General features: G+C 37.2%; 1 protein-coding gene across 2 annotated transcripts in view; it reads left to right on the forward strand.

Moving 5' to 3' along the window:
• Window positions 1-23,241, forward strand: part of Tox (thymocyte selection associated high mobility group box) — a 297,989-nt gene that overhangs the window by 226,033 nt on the left and 48,715 nt on the right. For both annotated transcript variants that reach the window (XM_040741471.1, XM_040741472.1), the window contains exon 4: window positions 18,450-18,731. In XM_040741471.1, the coding sequence (XP_040597405.1) occupies window positions 18,450-18,731 (282 nt within the window). The remainder of the gene's footprint in view (window positions 1-18,449; window positions 18,732-23,241) is intronic.

A 23,241-nucleotide genomic window follows, 5' to 3' on the forward strand; every position in this document is an offset into this window, starting at 1 on the left:
CATTGTCATGCAAAGTACACTTTTTTTGACTGTGACAGTATCTTACCTGAACTCTAGGGGGCTGAGGCTAAATTGAATGGTGAGTCAAACTATAGAATATCTAAGAAAGCACTAGTATTTTTTAAATCATTAGTATTTTTAAGGTATCTATTATAAGGTTCAACAATACATATAGTAAAGATGTACCATTCTAACAAAATTATCTGATTCTTAACTAGATATGGGGATGGCAAAGATAAGAATGCCACAGGCGGTGAGTGTATGCAATCACAAGGTTTTCTGTACCCATATAGAGTGGATAAGATCAGAGAGGAAAGTTCAGATGTTGGATAGGCCTACAAAATGTCATTACTATTTGTTAATTGTCATTTGCTTTGGATTACCTTTTTATCACCATTTTTATGTAGTTATCATTTACTTTGAAGTACCTTTGCTCCTCCAAAGATCAGGACTGTCTTTGCAGGGATCCATTACTGTTCTCCATTGATCTGTGTTTGCTCCTCGCCAGTAGGTTCAGTCTTCATTATTTTACGTTTGCAGCAAATCTTCCTATCTGTCACTGTGAATCCAAATTTGTTTTTCAGACTACAGTCTGTTCTAGGTCCTCTGTTTTGCCCTGTCATCTCAGAGTCAGTTGCCAGTATCTATAAAATTGCTCGCTGGTATTTCATTGGAATTTCACTTGAGTCCATACATGAAGCTGAGAAGAACTCAACAACATTGTGTCTAGTACTTGCTTTTTATTTAGGTAACATTTCTTTTTTTTTAATCAGTGATTTGTAATTTTCTGTGCGACTTAAACTTGTTTCCTTCTATTTATACCTAGGTATTGAATTTTTAGAAGACTCTTATAAATGATGTTTTTAAATGGTTAGTGTGCAATTTCTCATGGCTGGCATACAAGGAGGCATCATAGCCTGCATATCTGCTATGTTTGCTTATTGTTTTCAGGTCAGCTTTATTGGTGGTGATGATTCTTAAGGATTTTCCGTTTAAAAGCATTCTGTCTGTGACTAGGAAGGGGTTTTCGTTCATTCTTTTCCATCTAAGTAACCGTTTTCATTCTTTTTTACATTTAGCCAGACATTCAATACAGTGCTCATTCGGAGTAGTGAGGGGAGTCCTTGACTTGTTTCTGCTTACAGAGAAAGCAATTTCCCATCACCAGTGTAATTTTAAGTGTAGAGTTTCTATCAATACTGCTTTTAATAACTATGTTTTCAATACAGCTGAGAAAATTCCTTCCTATTGAAGTTTTTTTTAATCACAAATAAATGTTTGGCTTTGTCACATGCTTTTCGTTCTATACAGATGTGATCATGTAATTTTGATCTTACTGATACATTGATTTCACAGAGAAATATGTGGATGTTGATTGCTCTTACAGATTTAAAAATCCCTCTTTTTGTGGAGTATAATTATTTTGTGTAGTGTTAGATGTGAATATTTTGAGTTTACTTTTATGCACATGAGAGAAAAAGGTCTGTAATTTTTCTTCTCCATGTCCTCAAAGAATAAATTATGAAGTCTTTCACTTGCTTCTAATTTTGGAGGATATTATGAGAGCTCTGAGCCATTTCTTCCATAAACGATTGATTAAAAACCTCTGGGAATGATGACTTCTTTCTGGAAGATTGTTGGTTACTGAGTCATTTGGTCTAGTGGGTATTGGGTACTTCATATTCTCTGTTTCTCTTAGTGTGAGTGTTGTGTTTGGTGGTTACTGCTTCTTTGGTCTGATGGGCATTGGATACTTTATGTTCTCTGTTTCCCTTAGTGTGAGTGTTTTGTTTGTTTGATTTTTAAATTTCAGTGCATTTTTGTATGTCCTCTAAAATGTGAAATTTTAAGAATGGCCACTCCCATTTTCCGTTTCATTAGTCTTTTTGTGAATCAGTTGTGTGGGCACCTTTTTGGTTCTGGTATTCGCAGTTGGTTTTCTCTCTATATTGTTGGCTAGCTTATGTAGAACATTGACAGTTTCACTGGTTTCTTAAGGAGCATCTTTTGCTTTGTTGACTCTTCCTGCCCTTACATTCTGAGGCCAGCTCCTGGTTTCCTGCACTGATTTTTACAGTGGTTTTCTGCTTATTCTTGTAAAATTGCTCTTCTTTCTCCAGCCTCCTAAGGCAAAAGCTTAGGTGACAGATTTTATGTGTTTCTCACTTTTTGATATGTCTAATAACTTTTTCTCTGAGCATTTCTTTAGTTGTGTCCTGCAAATTGAGTCTTTTTTATTTTAATCAGTTATTTCTGAAGTTATGAAAGTGTTGAGAAATTCTAAATAACTTTATAAACTTTCATAGCAGTACTCTCAAGTACTTTTGAAATATATTCAAGAGAAAAATTTCTGACATTAGGCAATGTACTATCATGCCAGATAAAGAGCCCCTTATCACTTGTCTTTGTTAATAAAATAGTAACACAGTACTAAAAGGAAATAATTTCCTATTGATACCTCTAACCAAAAAATCATGTTGCAGTACCATATTGTCAGCGGAAAATTGTGTGTGATCTAGACTAACAAGAAATTCCTGGACAGTGGACAACTCCCATAGGTTTTCATTACTGCTCATAAAGGGAGTCAAGAACCACGCTGGTCTGTGTTTTACTACTCAAACTTCAACTCATCCAGTATAGGCACAAGATAGGGCTACCTCCTGAAAAAACAGTCATTTGGACTCTATCTTGCAGTCTATTAGAAATGTAGACTCCAGACCCCTCTCTGAAGTTTCTGAATCATGTCAATCATATTTTAATTGGATTCCTGAGACATTGTGTGCTTCTAAAAGATTACAGAGCCCTGTCTGAAATGAGTATAGATTTTGTTTATGTCACAAAAACATTCCAAGATGGAAAAAGTAGATTTTTGTTGAGCTGACCAGAGAAAATCTCTCCACAGAGGTTGCCCTTGGTTGAGACCCAAGAATGGGGACTTAACTCATTTAATTCCACTTTATTAGTCCCCCATTTGTTCTGGGATCTGAGCATCACCAATAGGAAAAAGTAGCCAAAAGTAGCTAAGAAAGAGGGAAGCAAATTATATAACTTAAAAATGTATTATGTCCCTGTTTCATTGTAAAGATAGGCATAAATTGTCTTCAACTAGAATACTCCTGGCCTGTGAAAGAGGTGATGAGATGTAATGTACTATTGCAAAAAGTTCTGAGTTTGTCTTTTCCAAAAGCATTTTTTTCCATCAGAGAATAAATAGGTACTGGAAATTGTACTAGCTTTTATAAACGTAAATGCAGATAAATGACCAGATAGCTTTAATTTTAAAAACTGCTGGGTGAGTATTCTTTCTTGCTATTGTGTAACAAGTTCCAAATTGTGATGTTATGAGTGTTCCCCTTTCCTTCAGTTGATCAATTGAGCTTTTTCCTATTTATTAGAGCTATCATTAAGTGGACATATAATTAAGCTAGAGATATTAAATAGGTTTAAGAAACAGAAAATGTAAATACAACACCAAAGATCCGTGATCTTATTTCCATGTCATTAAATCACATATTGCCCATAGGCAAAATGCATTTTTTATAACTTTTCAGAAATGCCTTGCCTTGCAGTAACACACAGTTAACGTTCTTTTAAAGGCCACTCTATTTGACATTGCATTTAAATTATTTTATTATAAGGGAATCAAAAAACAACAAACCTGGCAAATATACATATACACTTTATACAATGGTCAATTATTAAACACACACACACACACACACACACACACACACATATATATATATATATATATATATATATATTCTAAATGGTCATTCTGTGTCAATGACTGTTTTTTCAGAAGGTAGGTTATCATTTAGGAAAAATTCACCTAAGTTGAAATCACCTCACAGCAATGCTTATGAAAAGGCCAGAAAGCATAAAAGACATGTGTTCAAAAAGTACACACAATAGAGTATCCTTTCCTGTTTGTTTATTTGTTGTAATTAAGTTTTCATAATAAATATTATTGCTATCTTTATTCCCATGGCTTTGAACTGATTGGTATATCAGTCCAGCAATTATTCAGAACCTAGACTAACATTCTATTCAATGACCAAGACTCTGCCCCTGTTGGCTTTACTGCTGACCTGGCAACTTGGTGATTGTCCCCTCTTTACAGTCCTCTGAATAGCTGAGTCCAATAGTCCTTAATTGTTAGGAATCTTATTGTTTAAGTCCTTCTGTTTGTATACGATGTTGATTTAAACACAAATAGACCTCCTCTAGGGTGGTAACAGTTCTTTTTGGTGTTAAAACATGTCATTGCTATCACTAAAATTTAAGGAAAATAATAAAATTAATTGAATGGTGCTTCTGATTAAAGTATTTTCCTTTGGTAAATAAAAATATCCATTAAGAGCTCAGACAAACAAACTCCCCCTTGACCCCCTGACTGTTTCCCTGTTTCCCCTCACATCATGCCCTGCATACTTTCATTTTCTTGGTCTAGAATGCTTGAAACCCAGAACAACTTTACTTGGGAGCATGTGTCCACATATCCTCATGCAGTTAATCTGCTCTGTTTCATGTCCCATAACTAAGAACTTCAGTGCAACTGAGATGACATGTTTACTTTTAAACTCATCCAAGACACAGGAAAATTGCACAGCTCCATCATTCTATCCAAAATTGGATGATTTGCTGGATCAGAAAAGTGGGAGGAATTACTCAAGACAGTTTTAGACAATAAAAACTAAAAGGGGTACTAGGGTATTCAATTTAATTCAAATTCCATTGAAGAAGATGCTCTTTACCTGGGAAGATTTGGGTAGCCTACTAAAGTTATAGTTTCAGATGATATTGATATGCTTAGACACTTAGAAGTAACTAACTTTTTTTTTCTTTTTTTTTTCCCCCGAGACAGGGTTTCTCTGTATTGTTTTCGAGGTTGTCGGTCCAGCCTGGCCTTGAACTCACAGAGATCCACCTGCCTCTGCCTCCCGAGTGCTGGGATTAAAGGCGTGCCACCACCCCCGGCTGAAGTAACTAACTTTTACCACATTCGTATTCTGAGTTAACTTCCATGGAGCATCAGGGACCATATCTGTGCGGTTATAACCAACATTTGTGCTTATCCCTTCCTCCGTTTAACTGTTACACAGTTCTGAAAGCTTATGGGGTGCAGAAATGCTAAATAGGCTTCCCTGCATCTGAGGTCAACAACTCTTTGTCCTCTCTCCCACTAACGCTTCCTCATCAAGAACAGATGGGGAGAAGATGCCTAATGATTAAACCTGGAGTCCACTCATCTAAACTTGAAAACTATAGGTTCAGAAAGTCTTCCCTATTAAAGGTTCCTGCTACCAGCTGAGTTGCTTGCTTTTCTAACACTGTGACCAAAATAACCTGAGAAAACAAATTAAAGAGGGGGCATTTTCTTTGGTTCACAATTTCAGTGCATGACAATGGGGGTGTGAGACAAAGCAGCTCACATCACATCCTGGTCATGTGGCCAGGAAAGTAGGATTAATGGATTATAGGAAGGAATCAAGGCAAGCTATCACCATAAATATGATCCCTTAGTACCATACTTCTTCCCACTAGCCTCATCCCCTTTTCGTTACCAGCTCATGATAATGCCATTATATTATGAATTCATGGACTAGGTCTCAGACCTCCAAATCCAATCACTGTGCAAAAGTTCCTTCAGCTGTCAAGAAAGTCCCAACACAGGAGAGAACTGGAGACCTGTTCTGTTCAAACACTAACCTCATATGGCATAAGCCTAGGAAGAATCTATTTAGTCTTTACTGTTAAGGAGAAAGTGAATCTCCTCTAAGCGAGCAATAAAAGACCAAATAGATGATTCCTAGGTCCTTTGGTAAAACAGTCAGTGCTCCTAACCACAGAGCCATCTCTCCAGCCCTCAGAACACAGGGAAAGGAGCACTGGAACCAGATCTCTTTCCCTGTGTTCCAGAGTGGCCAAAAGGCTTCATAAAGAATCTAGGAGAGAAACGGGGACACACCAAGGCTGGAACACTCCACTTTTCTTTTAAATAGTGCTTTGCTTGAATTTTACCCTGATAAAATACTCTACTGAGTAATTACAGGATGACAGAAGTCACAGGGAAGTCAAACTATAAAAGGTTTGAGGGCTGGAGAGATGGCTCTGTGGTTAGGAGCACTGACTATTTTCCCAAAGGACCTAGATTCAATTCTCATCACCCACATGGCAGCTCACAATGGTCTGTTACTCAAGTCCTGGGGAATTTGACATCTTCTGCCGGGCTCTTTGAGTACTAGACAGGCATTGTTGCACAAACATATATTCAGGCAAAATATCCATACACATAAAAATAAATTTAAAGGAATAAAATAAAAGGTAAATAAAAGATGAAAAGATGTTTACTGAAATGGTTGAGTCAGGCTATAAAAGCATAATTTGTGTGGTGACATGTTTAGCTAATAGAATACGTTTTGTAAGCATAATCAGGGTTGCTTCGCCCACAACACTTTCTAAGATCTAGTTATATTTTTAAAGGCTGAGTTATTTTTGAGTATTTAGTCTCAATTTAGGAACTAGTAAATGCCCTCCTGTTAAAGTAGCATCAGCTATTAGTGTATAGAGGAGGTATCCAAAGACTTCAAAGGTGTGACACTTGACAGTTACTTGCAATTCCCTACCCAACATCTCTGAGTCACATTTTTTACAAGTGGTTTCATTACACATTAAACTTTTAAAAATGGAACTCCTCCTTTACTTAAAAACCACATTTCACATTTTCATAGACAACACTGCTTTTCTGAAAATGCAATCATCCACAAATATAAGACAAATTCTCCTATTCCTTTCTCAGGTACCCTCCTACATTCAACAGTGTGTATACACTAAATTCTCCCTGTTCCATCTGCGTGTGTCCTACTACACGAAACTGTTTGTTCTTAATTTCATAGGTTGTTTAGTGGATCTTACCACGGTGCAGTTTCCCTGCTGGAGCAATGTTCTCTGCACTTATCTCATGGCCACAGAAGAGCTCCCCTCACTTCCATTGTGGCATACTTTTGATCACAGCAGTGAACCCCTCTGATGTACATCTTTGGCTGCCTGGGAGATCCTTGAACACAGGATGCTTCTATCTGCCTTTATTTTTGCCACAGTCTCCTTCAGTACCAGTCAGAGTGTTTAGGAAACCAAATTTAAGGAGAAGTTCCTACCCAAAGAATCAGTGCATTAAATTCAGTAGCCCTGAGTTCTAGTCGTATCTCATTGGTAAGGCCTTCCAGCCATCTTTTGTTACAAACACATGTGATCATGAGATTATATACTAGGTACCTAGTTCAGGTGTCACGGCTATGATCAAGCTTTGAGATCAGACAGGCTGTAGCTAATTTCACTCACTACAGGGCTGCAGAATCTCCCCTTTGTCTTTGGACTTCCATGGTACTGTACCACTAATGCTGGGGATAATCTCCCTGGTTGTTACAGGGTTCAATAGTGTAACATTGAGTACTATACTTGGTGTATAATGTATATCTATGAGTATTTTTTATAAAATAATATATATACATATACATATGTACACACACACATATATATGTATATATATGTATATGGTACAGAATCTATCCATATTATTTATAAAAGACCTTGGAATCATAACTACTTAAGATTGAGGATGTGCCAACACGGAAGCAGATAATGGATAGAAAACTACTTTCTGGGTCCACACCATTTTGAATTGTGTATGCTAAGAATTGTTTTCTGAATCAAGAAAAGATATGTTTGCTGTGATATTAATAATTGTCTTGGGGCCTGTCATCATGACACACACCTTTAATCCCAGCACTCCAGACACAGAGACAAGTGAGTTAGAGAACAGCCTGGTCTATGTGGCAAATTCTAGGCCAACAAGGGATACATAGCAAAAACTGTCTCAAGTCTTGGAAAGAAGGGAGGAAGGAAGGAAGGAAGGAAGGAAGGAAGGAAGGAAGGAAGGAAGGAAGGAAGGAAGGAAAGAAGGAAGGAAGGAAGGAAGGAAAGAGGAACTGCTACCATATTTACTTTTTATACCTGCCATACAAGATCAATCATTATGCCTCTAATTTCAGTGTGCCTTTGGTAAGTGATAAACCTATGAATGATGGTTAATTCAAACTAGCACTAGTTTAAAATTAGCTACTATTAAAATCTAATCATTAATTGAGAGGGTCTCTTTACTGGACATGGAAGAATTTTTAAAAAGCAGATATTTGTCCAAATTAAAATTAAAGCATGTAAATGAACATGTGAGCTTTTCTAGTCCTAATTTTATTATCACTATTTTACAGGATAGAGTTTTAATTATGACCTTTCTATCAAGAGAACTGTGTTTAGGATTAGGAGCTCACTGCTCTAACTAGTCTTGTTAAAGAATATGGCTTGATACATTCTGTGCTTCAACTTTTATAAAAACCAGTGAACATTTCTAATAACACTTTTCTAATTTCATGGCTCAATGCACAGTTAGTAAAGATTTAAATAATTCAGAAAGAAAGCCTATTCTCTTTTCTTTATTAGAAGTTTGATTCAAGCAAATTCTTTGACATTTAATAGGTTTTTAACCCTTTTAATAGCTTCTTATAATGAAATTTATTGGCAGTTGTTTTAAAGAAAGGGTTATTATGTTAGCTTGAATAGCAGTCAGTAGTTTTTATGATTAGTTTGGAGACCATGACTCTATATGACTCAAAGTATGTAAAAGCACAAATGAGTGAGGAATGTTATATTAACTAAATCAGGTACACCAAGAAATATAGAGTCTGTATATAACTGTGTTCATACAATTATCTAACAGGCTATAAAATTTTGGCAGACAAATATTTGAAATGTAATTGTTTTAAAGGAGCTTAAGGTCACTTACAAAGTCAGACACTTTAAAGGAACTGAATGAATTATAATTTTCCTGGACTGATTTTCAAGTTATTAATACCATGCTCGACAGGACAGGATTTCTAGCCTTTTCCTATCTGGGTTTCATGCTATTTTAATGTTTTATAATATATTATTAAAAAGGATTATTGGATGAGTTCCATAGTAAAAGTCTAATTTAAAGCTGTACTTTTCTTCAAATTTCTAATAAGCTGGAAATATACAAAAATTGCCCAGGAAGCTCTTTTGTGCAAGCAGAATGAATTCTGCTTTCTGGAGTGTGCTTTTGACTGGTTGCTGTGTGTTGCCAGTGAATTAAGAGCTTCTAGATGAACTTCAGTGTTCCCATTCTGAACTGATGTGAAGAGGTCAACATGCCACTCATATCTCCATTTCTACCAGCATCCCATCGACATTCCAGTGGAAAGGATTAGAACACAAGTTAATAGGGTCTAAATATAATGTGGAGTGTTGTGGTGTCTGGTGCAGGTTGCCATGAACATTCAGGTCCAGTTCTGGTCAGTAAGTCACCACTCACAGAGAGGTGCCTTAAAAGTTCTTCCCAATTCCTCATCACTTGTACTTTTAGACTGTTCTTTATGTTTCAGTGCCACAGTCTTTAAAATATCCTGAAGTTAAGACACCATTATTCTACCCTGTCTCTGTGCATTTAAAGTTAAGGAGATGTGAACAGGCATGAGCATTATTGGATATGCTTGATACAAGGGAACACTTGGGAGCAAAGCACTGCCCACACTGTACTACACATACAAGAGGCTTGAGATACACAAAAGAACAGCTTCATGACTAATCACAGGAGTACCAACAGCAGATCTCTCGATTCTTACTGCCAGAGTGATACAATTTTGTACAAAGTGCTAATTCACAAGTCCTTGGAAACAGAAGGTAGATCACATGATCCCCCAAATTCTCCAGATAATCACCCATGAGCCATTGTGTCCTGCCATGAATTGGAATCATGAGAAACACTCATTGGTGATGTAAAGCAAACCATTGCTGCTGCAATTGGCATGTTTCCCTTATTTTTGTTTATCTGGAGTCTACTGAAGCATGGTCGAGCTTGATGATATTGTCATTAGTTTAAAAATCACGTTGGGGGATGATTACTAATTAATCACATTAGTACCCACATGAAGCATTTAGAAATGGGTTTTCTCAACCCAAGTCAAAAACACCACCATGGACCTGTGTTTCTTGAGTAAGTTTAGATGTCCCCCAGGGCAGTGGTTCTAAAGAGTGCTGAGTGTCAGTGATGTAACATCTAATAAATAGTGTTCCTCACAGCATCTACTCAACCTAACAACACATATTTTACATTAGGGTATTGAAAAGAAATCTGAACCCTAGTAGTTCCTACTGTGCTTTGAAAGAAAAGCTAGGATTCAAAATATTAAACTCAAAAGAAAATTTGGTTTTAGAAATTGTAGAGTTGAAATCATGTTAATCTGAACTTGAAATTTTATAGATAAAAATATTTTTATTAAAATGTTCTGCCCTCAGCCGGGCGCTGGTGGCACACGCCTTTAATCCCAGCACTTGGGAGGTAGAATCAGGCGGATCTCTGTGAGTTCGAGGCCAGGCTGGACCGATAACCTCCAAAACAATACAGAGAAACCCTGTCTCGTAAAAAAACAAAAAAAAATGTTCTGCCCTCCCTTTAAAATTCATTTTTCCTATGAGGAGGAGAGATGGCTCAGTGGTTAAGAGCACTGACCGCTCTTCTAGAGTACCCAGGTTCAATTCCCAACACTCACACGGCAGCCACAACTGGCTATAGCTCTAATTCCAGGGAATCTGGAAATTTCATAGATACACATGCATGCAAAACACCAATGCAATAAAATAAAAATAAATAAATCTTTAAAAAATAAAACTCATTTTTTGTTCATCTTTAAAAATGCAGTTTGTGTAGTATTTAGGTATTTTTCTCTCTTTTGACAATATCAGCATTCCATGTCAAACACATAATGGAAAAATGCTGATATTTTTTTCAATTATGTATTTACAAATAATAATGGAGCACACAAGGAGATCACATTAGGATAATTTATTTAATGTGTTTAGACAACAAATAATTAAGCTCTCTCTTGGAAACATTTATGAAAATAATAAATATAATTTGATTATTAAATTTACCCACATATTTGTTCTGGTATACACATTTACATATTAATTGAATCCTTGGCAAAATATGTAATCAAATTGAGGAATTAAATAATATCAACATTTACATTCTTCTTGTAGACTCTTAAGAGTGTATGATTCCTTAGGGGAAAAAAACTAAAACTGCTTGGCCTTCCAGCCTAATTAATCATGCAGGGCTGTGTGAACAACCCAAAGCAAAGTTCAGAAGGTTTTTTTTAGATGCTATAAATGTTATGTGTTTGATGATGAACATAAAAGGGGCTGGGAGTAAGCACTTGTCACAGTCAAAGCCACCAGGGTCGCTTCATGGTCTTGGGGAAAGCACTCCATGGCAAAGTATGTCAAATGCTGACAGACAGGAGTGAGCATGAGAGTTCAGAGATCTTCATGTTCTCTTGCTCCTGCTGGATTAGGCACAAATCCAGGAGTTGTGTTGCCTGCATAGACCACAGAATGCAGCAGCTGGTGAGCCATATTAGCAGACAGGGCCTCAGGGCTAGCCCTGCTCCTGAGCTCTGCTCACCAACTGCTGTTCACTTAAACAGCTGGATCTGAGCACAGAGATGAGGTGTCGTTAGAGTTTTATGTGTACAGCTGTTTCGTTATAGATTGTCTGCTAGAGGCATAGATAATGATAGCTTTCCAAGTTTCCCCATTGGACCAGGTAGGATGTTCATGTTCAAGGAAACAGCAGACCGAATTGTGAGACACACACAGCTTTAACACCAACAGCAAGCCTCCAACGTCCTGTGTCTTTCTAGGACGTTTCTAGGTAATTTCAACACCATTAATCACTACACAACTAACACTATTACAAGGGTTTTCTGGGGGTAGAGGTATTCCAGTTACAGCAAAATAATGCCTTAGATGGGCAACTTGGATCTGTGTTTTTCTTTCTATTTTCAAAGAAAATCAAAGGATACACATGTGTTGAAATGTGTGTCAAATCTGGCACCTGGTGTTTCCCACTTGAATACTATCTTAACACGGAACTCTTCTGGTGTAGGAAAAGGAATGAGCCGCATCAGGAAGTCAGTCATAGAGCAGGACATTAGGCAGATGGAACAGACAGCATCTACTTGGCTTTTATAATTGATCATAATGGAACTTTGGATATCCAGTAATTGGAAAAAGGCTTTGAAGGAATGCCCATGAAAATCCTCGTCATCATTCTAGCCTTCCTCCATTATTTTAATTAGCATTTTTATTCCCATAAGTATAGAAAATGTTGTACAACAGCAAGTATGAAAATTTAAAGAAGATCAAGTTTACAAAAGAATGAAATCCAACCCATACTTATATCAATCATTTTTCCCAAATGAAGAGATAAATAGGAAGTTAAAAAACAAATGATAGATAGTACTTTTAGCCAAGAAGAAAATAGTTTTTTAATCTTGTAAAAAGAAAGTGAGAACTACACACCTTAGTCATTACCCGTAATGCATTTGAGCATTGGGCCTTAGCAAATGAAATCCCCAAGTCATTGGGATATGCCATGCCATGTTGGCAGAGCCAGGGCCATCAGAAAGAATATGGACCTTAAAAAACCATCTCTTCACTGCAGTTCAGGAAATGTGATGAGTACCTGCTATGTGACAAGGTTTGTGCTGGATTCTTCACAGTGCTGAAGAAAATAGATCACTTAGTCTATAACCAATTAGGGTTTAGCAGTAAAAATTTCATTTAACAGCATATAAAAGATATCCCCAGTGATAAAAACTTGGCAGAGATGGTAACATTAAACACCCCCATGCTAGGAAGTGTCACTGCAATCAAAGACTGAAGCCCTTTCCCTTCTCTCCTAGCTACCTCAGAGCACTGCCTATTTGTTCCAATGTTTTTTCTAGCTATAATCATCGTCCAACATTTTTTAAAGCAGGAACAAGAAGAGAACATGGCAAAAGTGTCACTACTAAGTGATACTGTACCGAATTTTTCCCTATGAATTTAAAATATGATTGATGACAAAAAATGTTATCTGGCTATCTCAAATTTCGTATTTGGCATTAAGGAGTAACAAGAAATCAATGCCTTTCAGGAAGAAACTGGTAATGAAAGCATTGGTTTACTTGTGTGAGTTTACTAACTATTATTTTCAATAACTAAGATCCATCCACTTTGATCCCCTACTCATATTAATCATTAGTAATTAACACAGGCTCCTAAGAGAACATGGTAACACTCATATACTTCCCACGGATCAGGAATGTCAGCATGGTGCTAGGATTCAATTGTGTGTTTGAGCGTTTGGGGCCTGTTGAGTCAGTGATTATCTCTTGCCTATGCTCGTAACCCTCCACATCAGGCAACTGTCTCCTAGTGCAGTGACAACACTGCTGTCTGCCTAACCTAACATTACTGAATGAAAGAGGTCGCTGCTTGACTGTCTATCTCATCATCCATGATCGTCTATCTCATCATCCTTACTCAAATAACCCTCTGTTCCACTGTGGCCAAGGCTACTTCCTCGTTAATGCAGGGGCAGGAATATAGACCTACAAAAACACATATTACAGAACAAAACAAAAATGAGAATATTTTGCAAAACAGTAGAAAAATTGGTACTGATAAGGGAGATTAAACCTCTATAAGGAACTTTTCAGTGCTATGTGTGAAAATCCTTTTAGAAACCATAATCTTCTAACACCAGGTTAAAACTGCCAGATTTCTGTGCAGATGAATTTAAATAGGCTCAAAACATGCTACACACATACGTGTTTTGAAACCAGAGATGGATGGAAAGACGAAATTGAGATATCAAGTTACTCCATATTGTTACGGAGATGATTTAGTTAAAGTCTGACTATGCTGGCAATACTTGTAATTCAAAGAGATAAGAAACGTATTCTCTAAATACCCAAGTATGAATGTGCACCCAGTGCTTTACCTGATGTGGGATTGGGAGAGTGGGGTATGCCATAGGGCACTGTTCATTCACAGGCCGCCGCATTTACATGTCCATAATTAGAGCTGTTCTAAATACTAAGATGCATAGATGTTCAATACACTTTAGAGTAAGTCTTAAAAAATAAAGTTTATGGTCCTTCTTCTTTTAAAAGCCTGGTCTGATTTTCACGGCACCCTATGAAAAAGGCAGAATGTGTGTGAAGCTGTGTCTCTCCTATAACTGTTCAGTAGGAGTGTTTCAAGAATTCTAAGATTATATTTAAGGCTTAGAGCAGTATAGTTTGTGGGAAAAAAATGTTGGTTCAGACTAGGAAGTTGGGAAACTTGTGGAATGATGAAACCTAAAATTCACCAAAAAGAAGCCAAAGTGCAGGGACTCAGGGCTGGGAGTGGGCCTGCCCAGGAGCTGGAGAACAGCCAGCAGGATGAAGTGGCCCAATGAGAGGCTGGCCAGGAAGCAAGAACACAGGCTCCAGACCTGCACAGCCACATTCTGTCTTGAGCTATATCTAACAAGTGTTGTGAAATGACTTTTGCATACTAATGGAAAATAATTTTGCTGCTATACAAAAGAAACAAAAACAAAGGTCAGGATGGGGTTCCTTAGCCTGCCCTCACATGTTTTTCCACGACATATTTCAGATGGATAATTGCTAAGCCCCCTGTCTATGTGAAATATTTTTGTTATGCAACAGCAGATAACGTTAATTAGATTTTTAGTTCATGTGTATTTTTAGCTATCAGGTCCTTCACTGTACATTGTCTATCTTCTCCCCTCTTGTTCCCTTGTCTTGAGCACTCTTTAACAATCATCTAATAGAGGACTCAACAGGACACACCAATGAGCACTAGAATGTCTGTCTTATGTTTGGAACTGCTAGAGAAATGTTCAGTGAAATCCATCACACCCCTCTTACACAGTGTGTTTGACCTCCAGATAATGTTAAGCGCTTCATCCCTCAATGTGTTTAATTTTAATCCTGCCGAGACGAAAGTCATTGCTTGAATTACAAGACTGAGTCTCGTTAAGGCTGAAAAGCAGTGACCCAGATAACATAATGGATTAATATGGAGACCTTGCAATTTTAGAGCCTTGCTTTCAAATCTGTCTGTGCCGGCAAGTCACTGCAATAGTCAATCAGTTGGTTAATGCCTGTCTGTATGCATTCTGAGAACAGTAGTTAGGAGAGTATTCTGGCTATTCAATAAAGGATTAAACTAAACCAGGGAGAGTGTCTTGTAGACATGACATGGGTACTCTACCCCTGATATCTCAACAATACGGTTGGTTGCCTAAGCAAGGCAAGAATGATGATTCCAGCAGTAGACATGCCAACAAAGATGAAGGAAATCCACAACCCCAAGCATAGATGAAGAGCTGCAGTAGTGGTTTCTCGAGGTACAACCTCCCTGATAGGTTATCCAATCCCCACTGGTCAGCCATAAACATAAAAAAGCAACACTAAATGGACTAAGCAGGTTTTATGAACATACACCTTTATATTTGTGTGTATATATATATTAATATATTATATATAATAACTGCAGAATGGGGATGAGAAAAGTTGGGAGAAGGAGTAAAAATGATATCAGTACAATATATTCTTGTGTGAAACTCTCAAAAAATTTTAAAAATATTTAAACTAACAACACTCACTCTTTTATTTTCTCCTAAAACCTCCTTAAATGATCAAAATTAAAATACATGGTTTAATGGATGACTGTAATGCTAAAATCCCTAATGATTTTGTAATTTGGATAGCATTCTAACAAGCACTAGAATGTTCACATTTTCATAACATAAATATATACAATGTTATATTATATAAGTTAATAAGATGTCTTATCAGAGCAAAAAATTTAAGTACATTGAGTTGGTCTTGGTAGATGAAGTGCGATGTTGACCAAATTATCCAGGTGTGGTTTTGGATTTGCTATAATGAGATTAAAATCCAGGTCCTTGTCCATGACAGATCAGCCCTCTACCACTGAGCTATATCCATGATTTGTCTTTTAGTATTCTTTTGGATAATGTATAAGTTAGAATATTGTATAGCATAAGAAATTAATGTGGATGTAGGACATATGCAGTTTAAAGAAAAAAAATTCAGCTGAGTATGATAGCATGTACCTCTACCCTTAGCACTCAAGAGGCTGAAGTAGGAAGATCATGAATTCCAAACTGGCCTGGGCTTGCATAGTGGGATCCTGCTAAGGAAAATGTACCAGTACACAGAATAAGGATATTGTTTATTTATTGTGAGAAATTACTTTTACGGGAAACTAAAAACCCAGGTTAGTCTCTGCAGCCTTTAAGTCCTGACTGGAACCCCGAAACAGAGCAAGTGACTCTCTCCTCAGCCCTTTATTACACATGCCTGTACGAACCTGTGGGCATACCAAAACAGGTGTGGTCAGCGTGACAGGTGCCTAGATCTCTCTCTACAATTCCCCTTTTAGTATAAAGAAAAGATTTAGACTTGAAGCAAAACTAAATTGTGTCAATATACAAAATGTCTTAAACATATGTAAAACCATATATACATAGATGATGATAAGGATATTTATGCACCAAAAATTATAAAAAGAAAGAAAACCTTACACAGTATGACAAAATTGCTATTCTGGATGGTAGATTAGCTACTGAGAAGAAATCAAATGTAACTGGAGGAAACAAAAAAGGTATATTTTGTCAAATTTCTACAAAGGATCAGAGGCCTAAGCTACAAGTTAAAATAAATAACAAAGTGATTATAGGCATTTTGGACACTGGTTATGATGTAAGAATGATAACTCAAAAATCTTGGCCTCCAAGATGGCCCCTACAAGAGGTAAACATTCAATTTTTAGAGATTGGAACCCTATCTCAAGTAAAACAAAGAATGAGATGGGTTGAGTGTATAGGGACAGAAGGACCAACAGGAAGACTGAGGCCAAATGTCACAGACATCACAATAAATCTCTGGGGTCGTGTTCTATTTCAGCAATGGAATACCAAGATTAACATTCCTCCAGTATCAGATATGAATCATAAACAAGGTCTTGGTGGTAGAAAAAATAGTGTAAGATATGACAGAAAGCAAATAACAACCATCCAGGCTATACATAAAAAGAATATGAGTGCCAAACATACAGAGGAACCAAACACTCTACCCTTCAAATCGCTAACAGATGAACCAGTCTGGGTAGAGCAATGGCCTATGAAATGTGAGAAGCTAGAGGCTTTAAAAACCTGGTTCAGGAACAGCTAAATGCTGGACATATTAAAGAATCGGATAACACTTGGAATTCTCCTGTATTTGTTATCAAAAAGAAATCTGGTCAATGGAGAATGCAGACCTGAGACTCATCAATAAAGTAATTCAGCCTATGGGCTCTACAGCCTGGGATACCCTTGCCTTCTCTGTTACCTAAAGGAGGGCATAGTATAGCAATTGATCTAAAAGACTGCTTCTTTACTATACTTTTACAAGTAAAGGATAGGAAAAAAATTGCCTTCATGGTGCCGACTTACAACAATTCTCATCCAGTTAACAGATATGAATGGAAGGTTATGCAACAGGGAATGTTAAGTAGTCTCATCCTGTGCCAATGTTTTGTGCAAAAGCCTTTGGAAATCATTCGCAAACAATTTCCACAATCCATAATTTACTATTATGTGGATAATATATTGTTGGTTGATTCGAAGGAAGGAACATTGGAAAAGATGTTTGAGACAGTAAAGGAACTTTACCTTGCTGGATTACAGATTGCACCTGAAAACATACATAGAGGAGATTCTGTCAATTATTTAGGTTATAAAATAGATCTACAAAAAAATTAGAGCACAAAAATTACAGATCAGGAGAAATCACTACCAGACTCTTAATGATCTTCAAAAATTACTAGAAGTATCTCAATTACAGACAATTATTGGTGTAAAAGGGCATGATTTAAAACATCTAAAAATGGCCCTAAAGGGAGAAAAGGACTTAAATAGTCTACGAATATTATCAGCTGAAGCCGAAAAAGAACTAGAATGGGTAGAAAAGAGAATACTAGAAGCACATGTGGACCGTGTGGATCCAGAACTAGACTGCATTCTGGTTATTTTACTATCTAGAGAATACCCCTCAGTAATTTTGATGCAGAGGGAAGATGTCATATTAGAATGAATATTTCTGCCACATAAACAGAATAAAAAACTGAGGACATATATATAAAAGATCTCTGATTTGATTTTAGAAGGCAAATTAAGGCTTTGTCAACTAACTAGAAGGAACCCAGCAGAAATTATAGTACCTTTAACTAATGAGGAAATTTCCTTCTTATGAAAGGACAATGATTATTGGCAGAGGAATTGCAATAACTTTTTGGGAAGGATTATGAACAATTATCCCAAAACGGGCATGGTCAGTGCCACAGGTGCCTAGACCTCTCCTTAAAAGATCCTTTGTCAAAAAGTCAAAATTTAAAAATAAAAATACAAGAATCTTTCAGGAAACATGTTTCTGAAAATATGTCTATTTATTCATTTATTTTAGATGCAAGATATCGGGAACACCGAAGGAGCTCAGTATGGCTCCCATCCTCAGATGGCAGCCATGAGGCCGAGAGGCCAGCCTACAGACATCAGACAGCAGGCCACCATGATGCAGCATGGCCAACTGACCACCATCAACCAGTCCCAGTTGAGTGCACAGTTGGGCTTGAACATGGGAGGAAGCAACGTTCCCCACAACTCCCCTTCTCCCCCTGGGAGCAAGTCTGCAACCCCTTCACCTTCAAGTTCAGTGCATGAAGATGAGGGTGATGACACCTCCAAGGTATGATCTGCTTTTGAACTGTGAGAGGACATGTTTATATCTTCCCCATGAGAAATATTGGTGGGAAGCATGTACTTCGTTAATGAAGCATGAGGTTACAAACTCACTGGATTTAACCACATGCTTACCCATTACACTTTTAAGTTCCCTGCATGTTCTTTCAGTATGCATTTATATATCACACAAAGGTCATTTTGGCTCTTAAAATGTATGGTATGCATAGTGAGTAAGGCTAAATAAATTGACTTCTGCAATCAAGCCTATCTTACGACTGTCCAAAAACATTTTTTCTGTAGAACCATTTGTTTTCCTTGCCAGGATCTCATGTAGCACAGGCTAGTCTCAAACTCCTGAGGTGCTGTATAGCTGAGGAGGACCTTGAAATTCTGATGGCCAAGTTTCCACTTTCTGAGTCCTGGGACTAAAAGTGTGTACCTCTGCCAAGTTGTTGAATGCTGGGAAAGCACCACACCAAACCATGCCATAGCTCCAGTCGTATTGCACTGTACAAAGCGAATGTCCTGCAGTGTGTGTGTAGGGAGTGAAGATGGGCATCAGAATGTGTGCTGGAATGTAGTTAGATAACAGCCTCAGATCACCTAACCCAACTCTTCCACACTAGTAATGGGAAGGGAAGAAGATGACTTTGCAGGACAGACCTAGGTGTGAACCTTTTGTGGTCCCTATGGCTCTATCACTAGATGCTGTTTTTTAAATCATTTGGGTGGGAAATTGTTTTTTAAATGCACTTGTAAGAGAAAATCGGCTGAATTTTCCTTTAAATTCCTTTAAAGTTGTTTAAGAAAATTGTTCCTTTAAAAATAATACTTTGAAAAGAGAAACGAAAAGCAAATGACTACACCAAAACCCTGTATGCTTTTGCCTGAAAACCCCAAAGCTTAGCGTTCCTGTCCCTTTCCTAATTACCAATGAAGCACTGCCCAGATTTATCCTAGTGAGAAGGATGTATGTCTACCCACTGTGAAATATCCCAACAGTACACAAATACTGTCTTTCTATTTGCATTCTTTTTTAAAGATTTATTTTATTTTTAATTATGTAGAGGCAATGGGTGGACAATATGAAAGTACCCCAGGAAGCCAGAGGCTTTGGATCTCACAGAGACTGTTGCTGCAGGCTTTTGTGAGCTGCCAGATGCAGGTGCCAAAAACTAAACTCGGGTCTTCTGCAAGAGCAGTACAGGCTCTTAACTGTTGGACCCTCCCCCAATACCTGTCTCTTGTTTATTTAAGAAGCTTCCTAATAAATAGTCAGGTGTGTCAGTGCTCTGTTTTCTTCTCACCTTCACAAGTATTTTATTTGAGGGGAAGTTAACCTGCCAACATACTACTAAAGGCAATGTAATGGGATCTAATCTATACTACTAAAGGCAATGTAATGGGATCTAATCTATGTGATTGACTGGCAATATCTACATTAAACTCTTAACAGTTAAGATGATTATAATTGATAGATTATTCGCTTTATTGACAGCAGTGCACTGACAGCATTTTCTTATTTCTGTACTCTTGATGACCTAGTATTCGGAAGTTCTTAATCTCACAGTAACTGTACAGTTGGCTGCCATAAATGACTCCACTGTGAGGCCCCCTGTGATATACAAGCCAGCTAACTCAGAACTCTCACACACCAATTTAGTATTCCCCTGCTTCATACTAGGGCTAGGGCCAGCCAACAATAACCTAACTAGAAAACCCATAATCTGCTTACACTGTACCAGGCCTTTCCCTGCTCTCTCAGCATGCCCTACAGCCTGCCAGCTCCTGCCCACGAAACTGCTGACACATGCTCTGTGCCATTGTTGTCCTGGTCCTTTGTGTCCCTCATTGACTTGAGTCCCACTCCAGGTGACCATGTGCTGAGTTGTGACTCCTGTTCTTCACATCTGTGAATGTAAACTTCTCCCTTCTTGGAAGCCACTTCCATGTTTTGCTAATTTCTCCAACAGAATAAAATCTAATCCTAGGTACAAATCCTAGTGTCTCTGCACACTTATCTGGTTCTGTTACTTCATAGTCAGGCCTGTGGTAAGTGAGGTAGTGTACATGGACAAAAAGAAGTACTAATAGAAGGCTAGTTAATAATAAATAAGCCACTGGGCTCATAAGAGCTTGGACATCAGCCGGCTGTTTAGATGGCAAAGACAGTTTTCCTAAGAAAGTATGGATTATTCTAATAGTACCTAGCAACCACTGGCTGCCTGGATCCAAGTATGAGCACCAACCATATTCATATGTCCAGAGATTTGTGGGTTCTAGGCAATCACCTAGACAGAAATGATACGAGCTGTATTATACCAGGAGATAATTATGTTCAGCTCACAGTAATACTCAATTAGTGCATCCAGAATGTGTCTTTGTCAGATTTTCTTCCTGACAATTCAAAAAGTTAATGCAAAATTTTTAGTGTCTTCTAACAATAAATTGTATATAGGGTATGTCTTAATTATTGAAAAATTCTATATGTTCTTCAACTTAAATGGGTGGACAGGAACTTGAAATTGCATTCTGCCATTTACTTCTAATCACTTAGCAACACAGCTTGTAATTGTCCCAAGGCATAAATTTGTTTATTATAAACCACCAAATTGGTGTTAAATTTTACCAGTGAGTTTCCTATCCAATCATCGAATACCTACATCTCAAAAACATGTAGAGGTCTCAAAGTAGCTGTAACCCTTTGTGGTCCTTACCAGGGACTCTTGAGTGATTGATGTGGGTGAGGGGCTGAAGAAATGAATTTCTCAACAACATCCCTGGTTTTTGTTGTTGTTGTTGTTTGGTTTGTTTTTTAATAGCTTCTTTTCTTTTATACATCTCACAAAAATTCAGGCCCTAATACAATTCTGAATGATGCTACTCACAGTATATTCAGAATTTCTCTTCCGTTAATTTAAGCTACTTTGGACTGCTAGAAAAAATCTATGCTGAAAGTGCCTAGGCATTTTTAATGGCAGTTAAGAATTGCATGGCACTTTTTCCTTTATGTGTGTAGGATTTGTATATAATGTTGTACCAGTACAACTCTAGTTAAATGTGAAATAGCATTAGGTAAAAAGATCATAAAAATCATTTTTAACTAGTGAACTAAACAGGAATATTGAATTCCACCCCAGAGAAAGTGATTTTCAGAACCCCTCTTACCACACCATGCTGTCTTTAAGCAATTACATATTGATTCCAGTTTATCTAATTGAACAATTAAATGGAAAATTCTGTTTTGACAGAAAAAATATTGTAAATACACCAGCAGAATTAATTATCACCTTCCAAATGCCACCCATGGCTTTGATTGCTCTGAAGCAGTGTTGACATCTTTGAGTCACAAATGAGACCTGCAGAGAAATGGCAGAGAAATAAAAGCTCAGGCTTGTTGCTCCAAGTCTGTAATCCTGCTCCTGTAAGTTAACAGAAACTTCAAGACACTTAGAGGATCTAGCATTACACGTGTTGTTTTAGATGTAGTTGTTCCTTTAATTATATGTTAAGATTCACAGTAGATACTTTTCTTCTTTTACTTTCACTGTCCCATTGAAAATATCCATATGTTTATATGTGTCTCATAAATAATGCATAGTTAGATGGTCTTTTACTGTGACATGGGACATTTACAGCACTTACACAAACATCTGGGACTATCTCACCTTCTCAGTGTGGTATTTTCTATTTGCTCCACAGACATTTTACATTACTTACTATAGCTTCTTTAAAATTCTTATTTTTCTCCTCCAATTATTTCTAATTTTAAGACTAGAAACTTGGTATTATTTTTCTTCCTTTTTTATTAGTTCTTTGAGAATTTTCAGTTTCCTATAACATATTTTGGTGATGCTCATTTCTCAAAGCCACCTCACATCTACTGCCTTTTCCATATCCACCAACTTTGTGTCCTTTTTATTAGTTCCTTCAAGACCAATTGTACCCCTAAAATATTCCTAGCTGTGTGTTCTTATACTGGATCATGACTGACTTACCAGTCCGTAGCTACACTTTTGGAGATAACTGATTCTTCCTTTCCCAGAAGCTAACAAGTGCCAATAGCTCCATGTCTAAGAGTGGGGTTCTATGCTCAACTCCTCTTTCTAAACCAGGATTTGGTCTAATTTGGACTTACACAGGTTTGTACAATAAAGGTGTAAATTAGTTGATGTCTTTACCTTGCTCTTTAGATTACTTTTAAGTCCAAATACCCTCCTTCCATCTTATATATTTATATTGTCACTAATGTTCATCTTAATTATAATTTTTAAGATTCATAAATACAATAAACTTCATAAAATGCCATGCATTTTGTTTTATGTAGTTTGTTTTCCTCCAATTTTATTTATGTGTGTCATTTACATCTAGCATTATGTTGTTTTAACTTTAAAGTGTTCTCTTGGCATGGGTCTTCTTGGAATGTGCCTACCTTAAAGAATATTTCTACTGGGTGCATTTCTCAGTTGACAGCTACTGCCTTTCAGCATCTTGAGATTGTCATGTTATTCTTT

The sequence above is a fragment of the Mesocricetus auratus genome, unplaced genomic scaffold (assembly GCF_017639785.1).
Source record: "Mesocricetus auratus isolate SY011 unplaced genomic scaffold, BCM_Maur_2.0 Super-Scaffold_6730, whole genome shotgun sequence".
Classification (NCBI taxonomy): domain Eukaryota; kingdom Metazoa; phylum Chordata; class Mammalia; order Rodentia; family Cricetidae; genus Mesocricetus; species Mesocricetus auratus.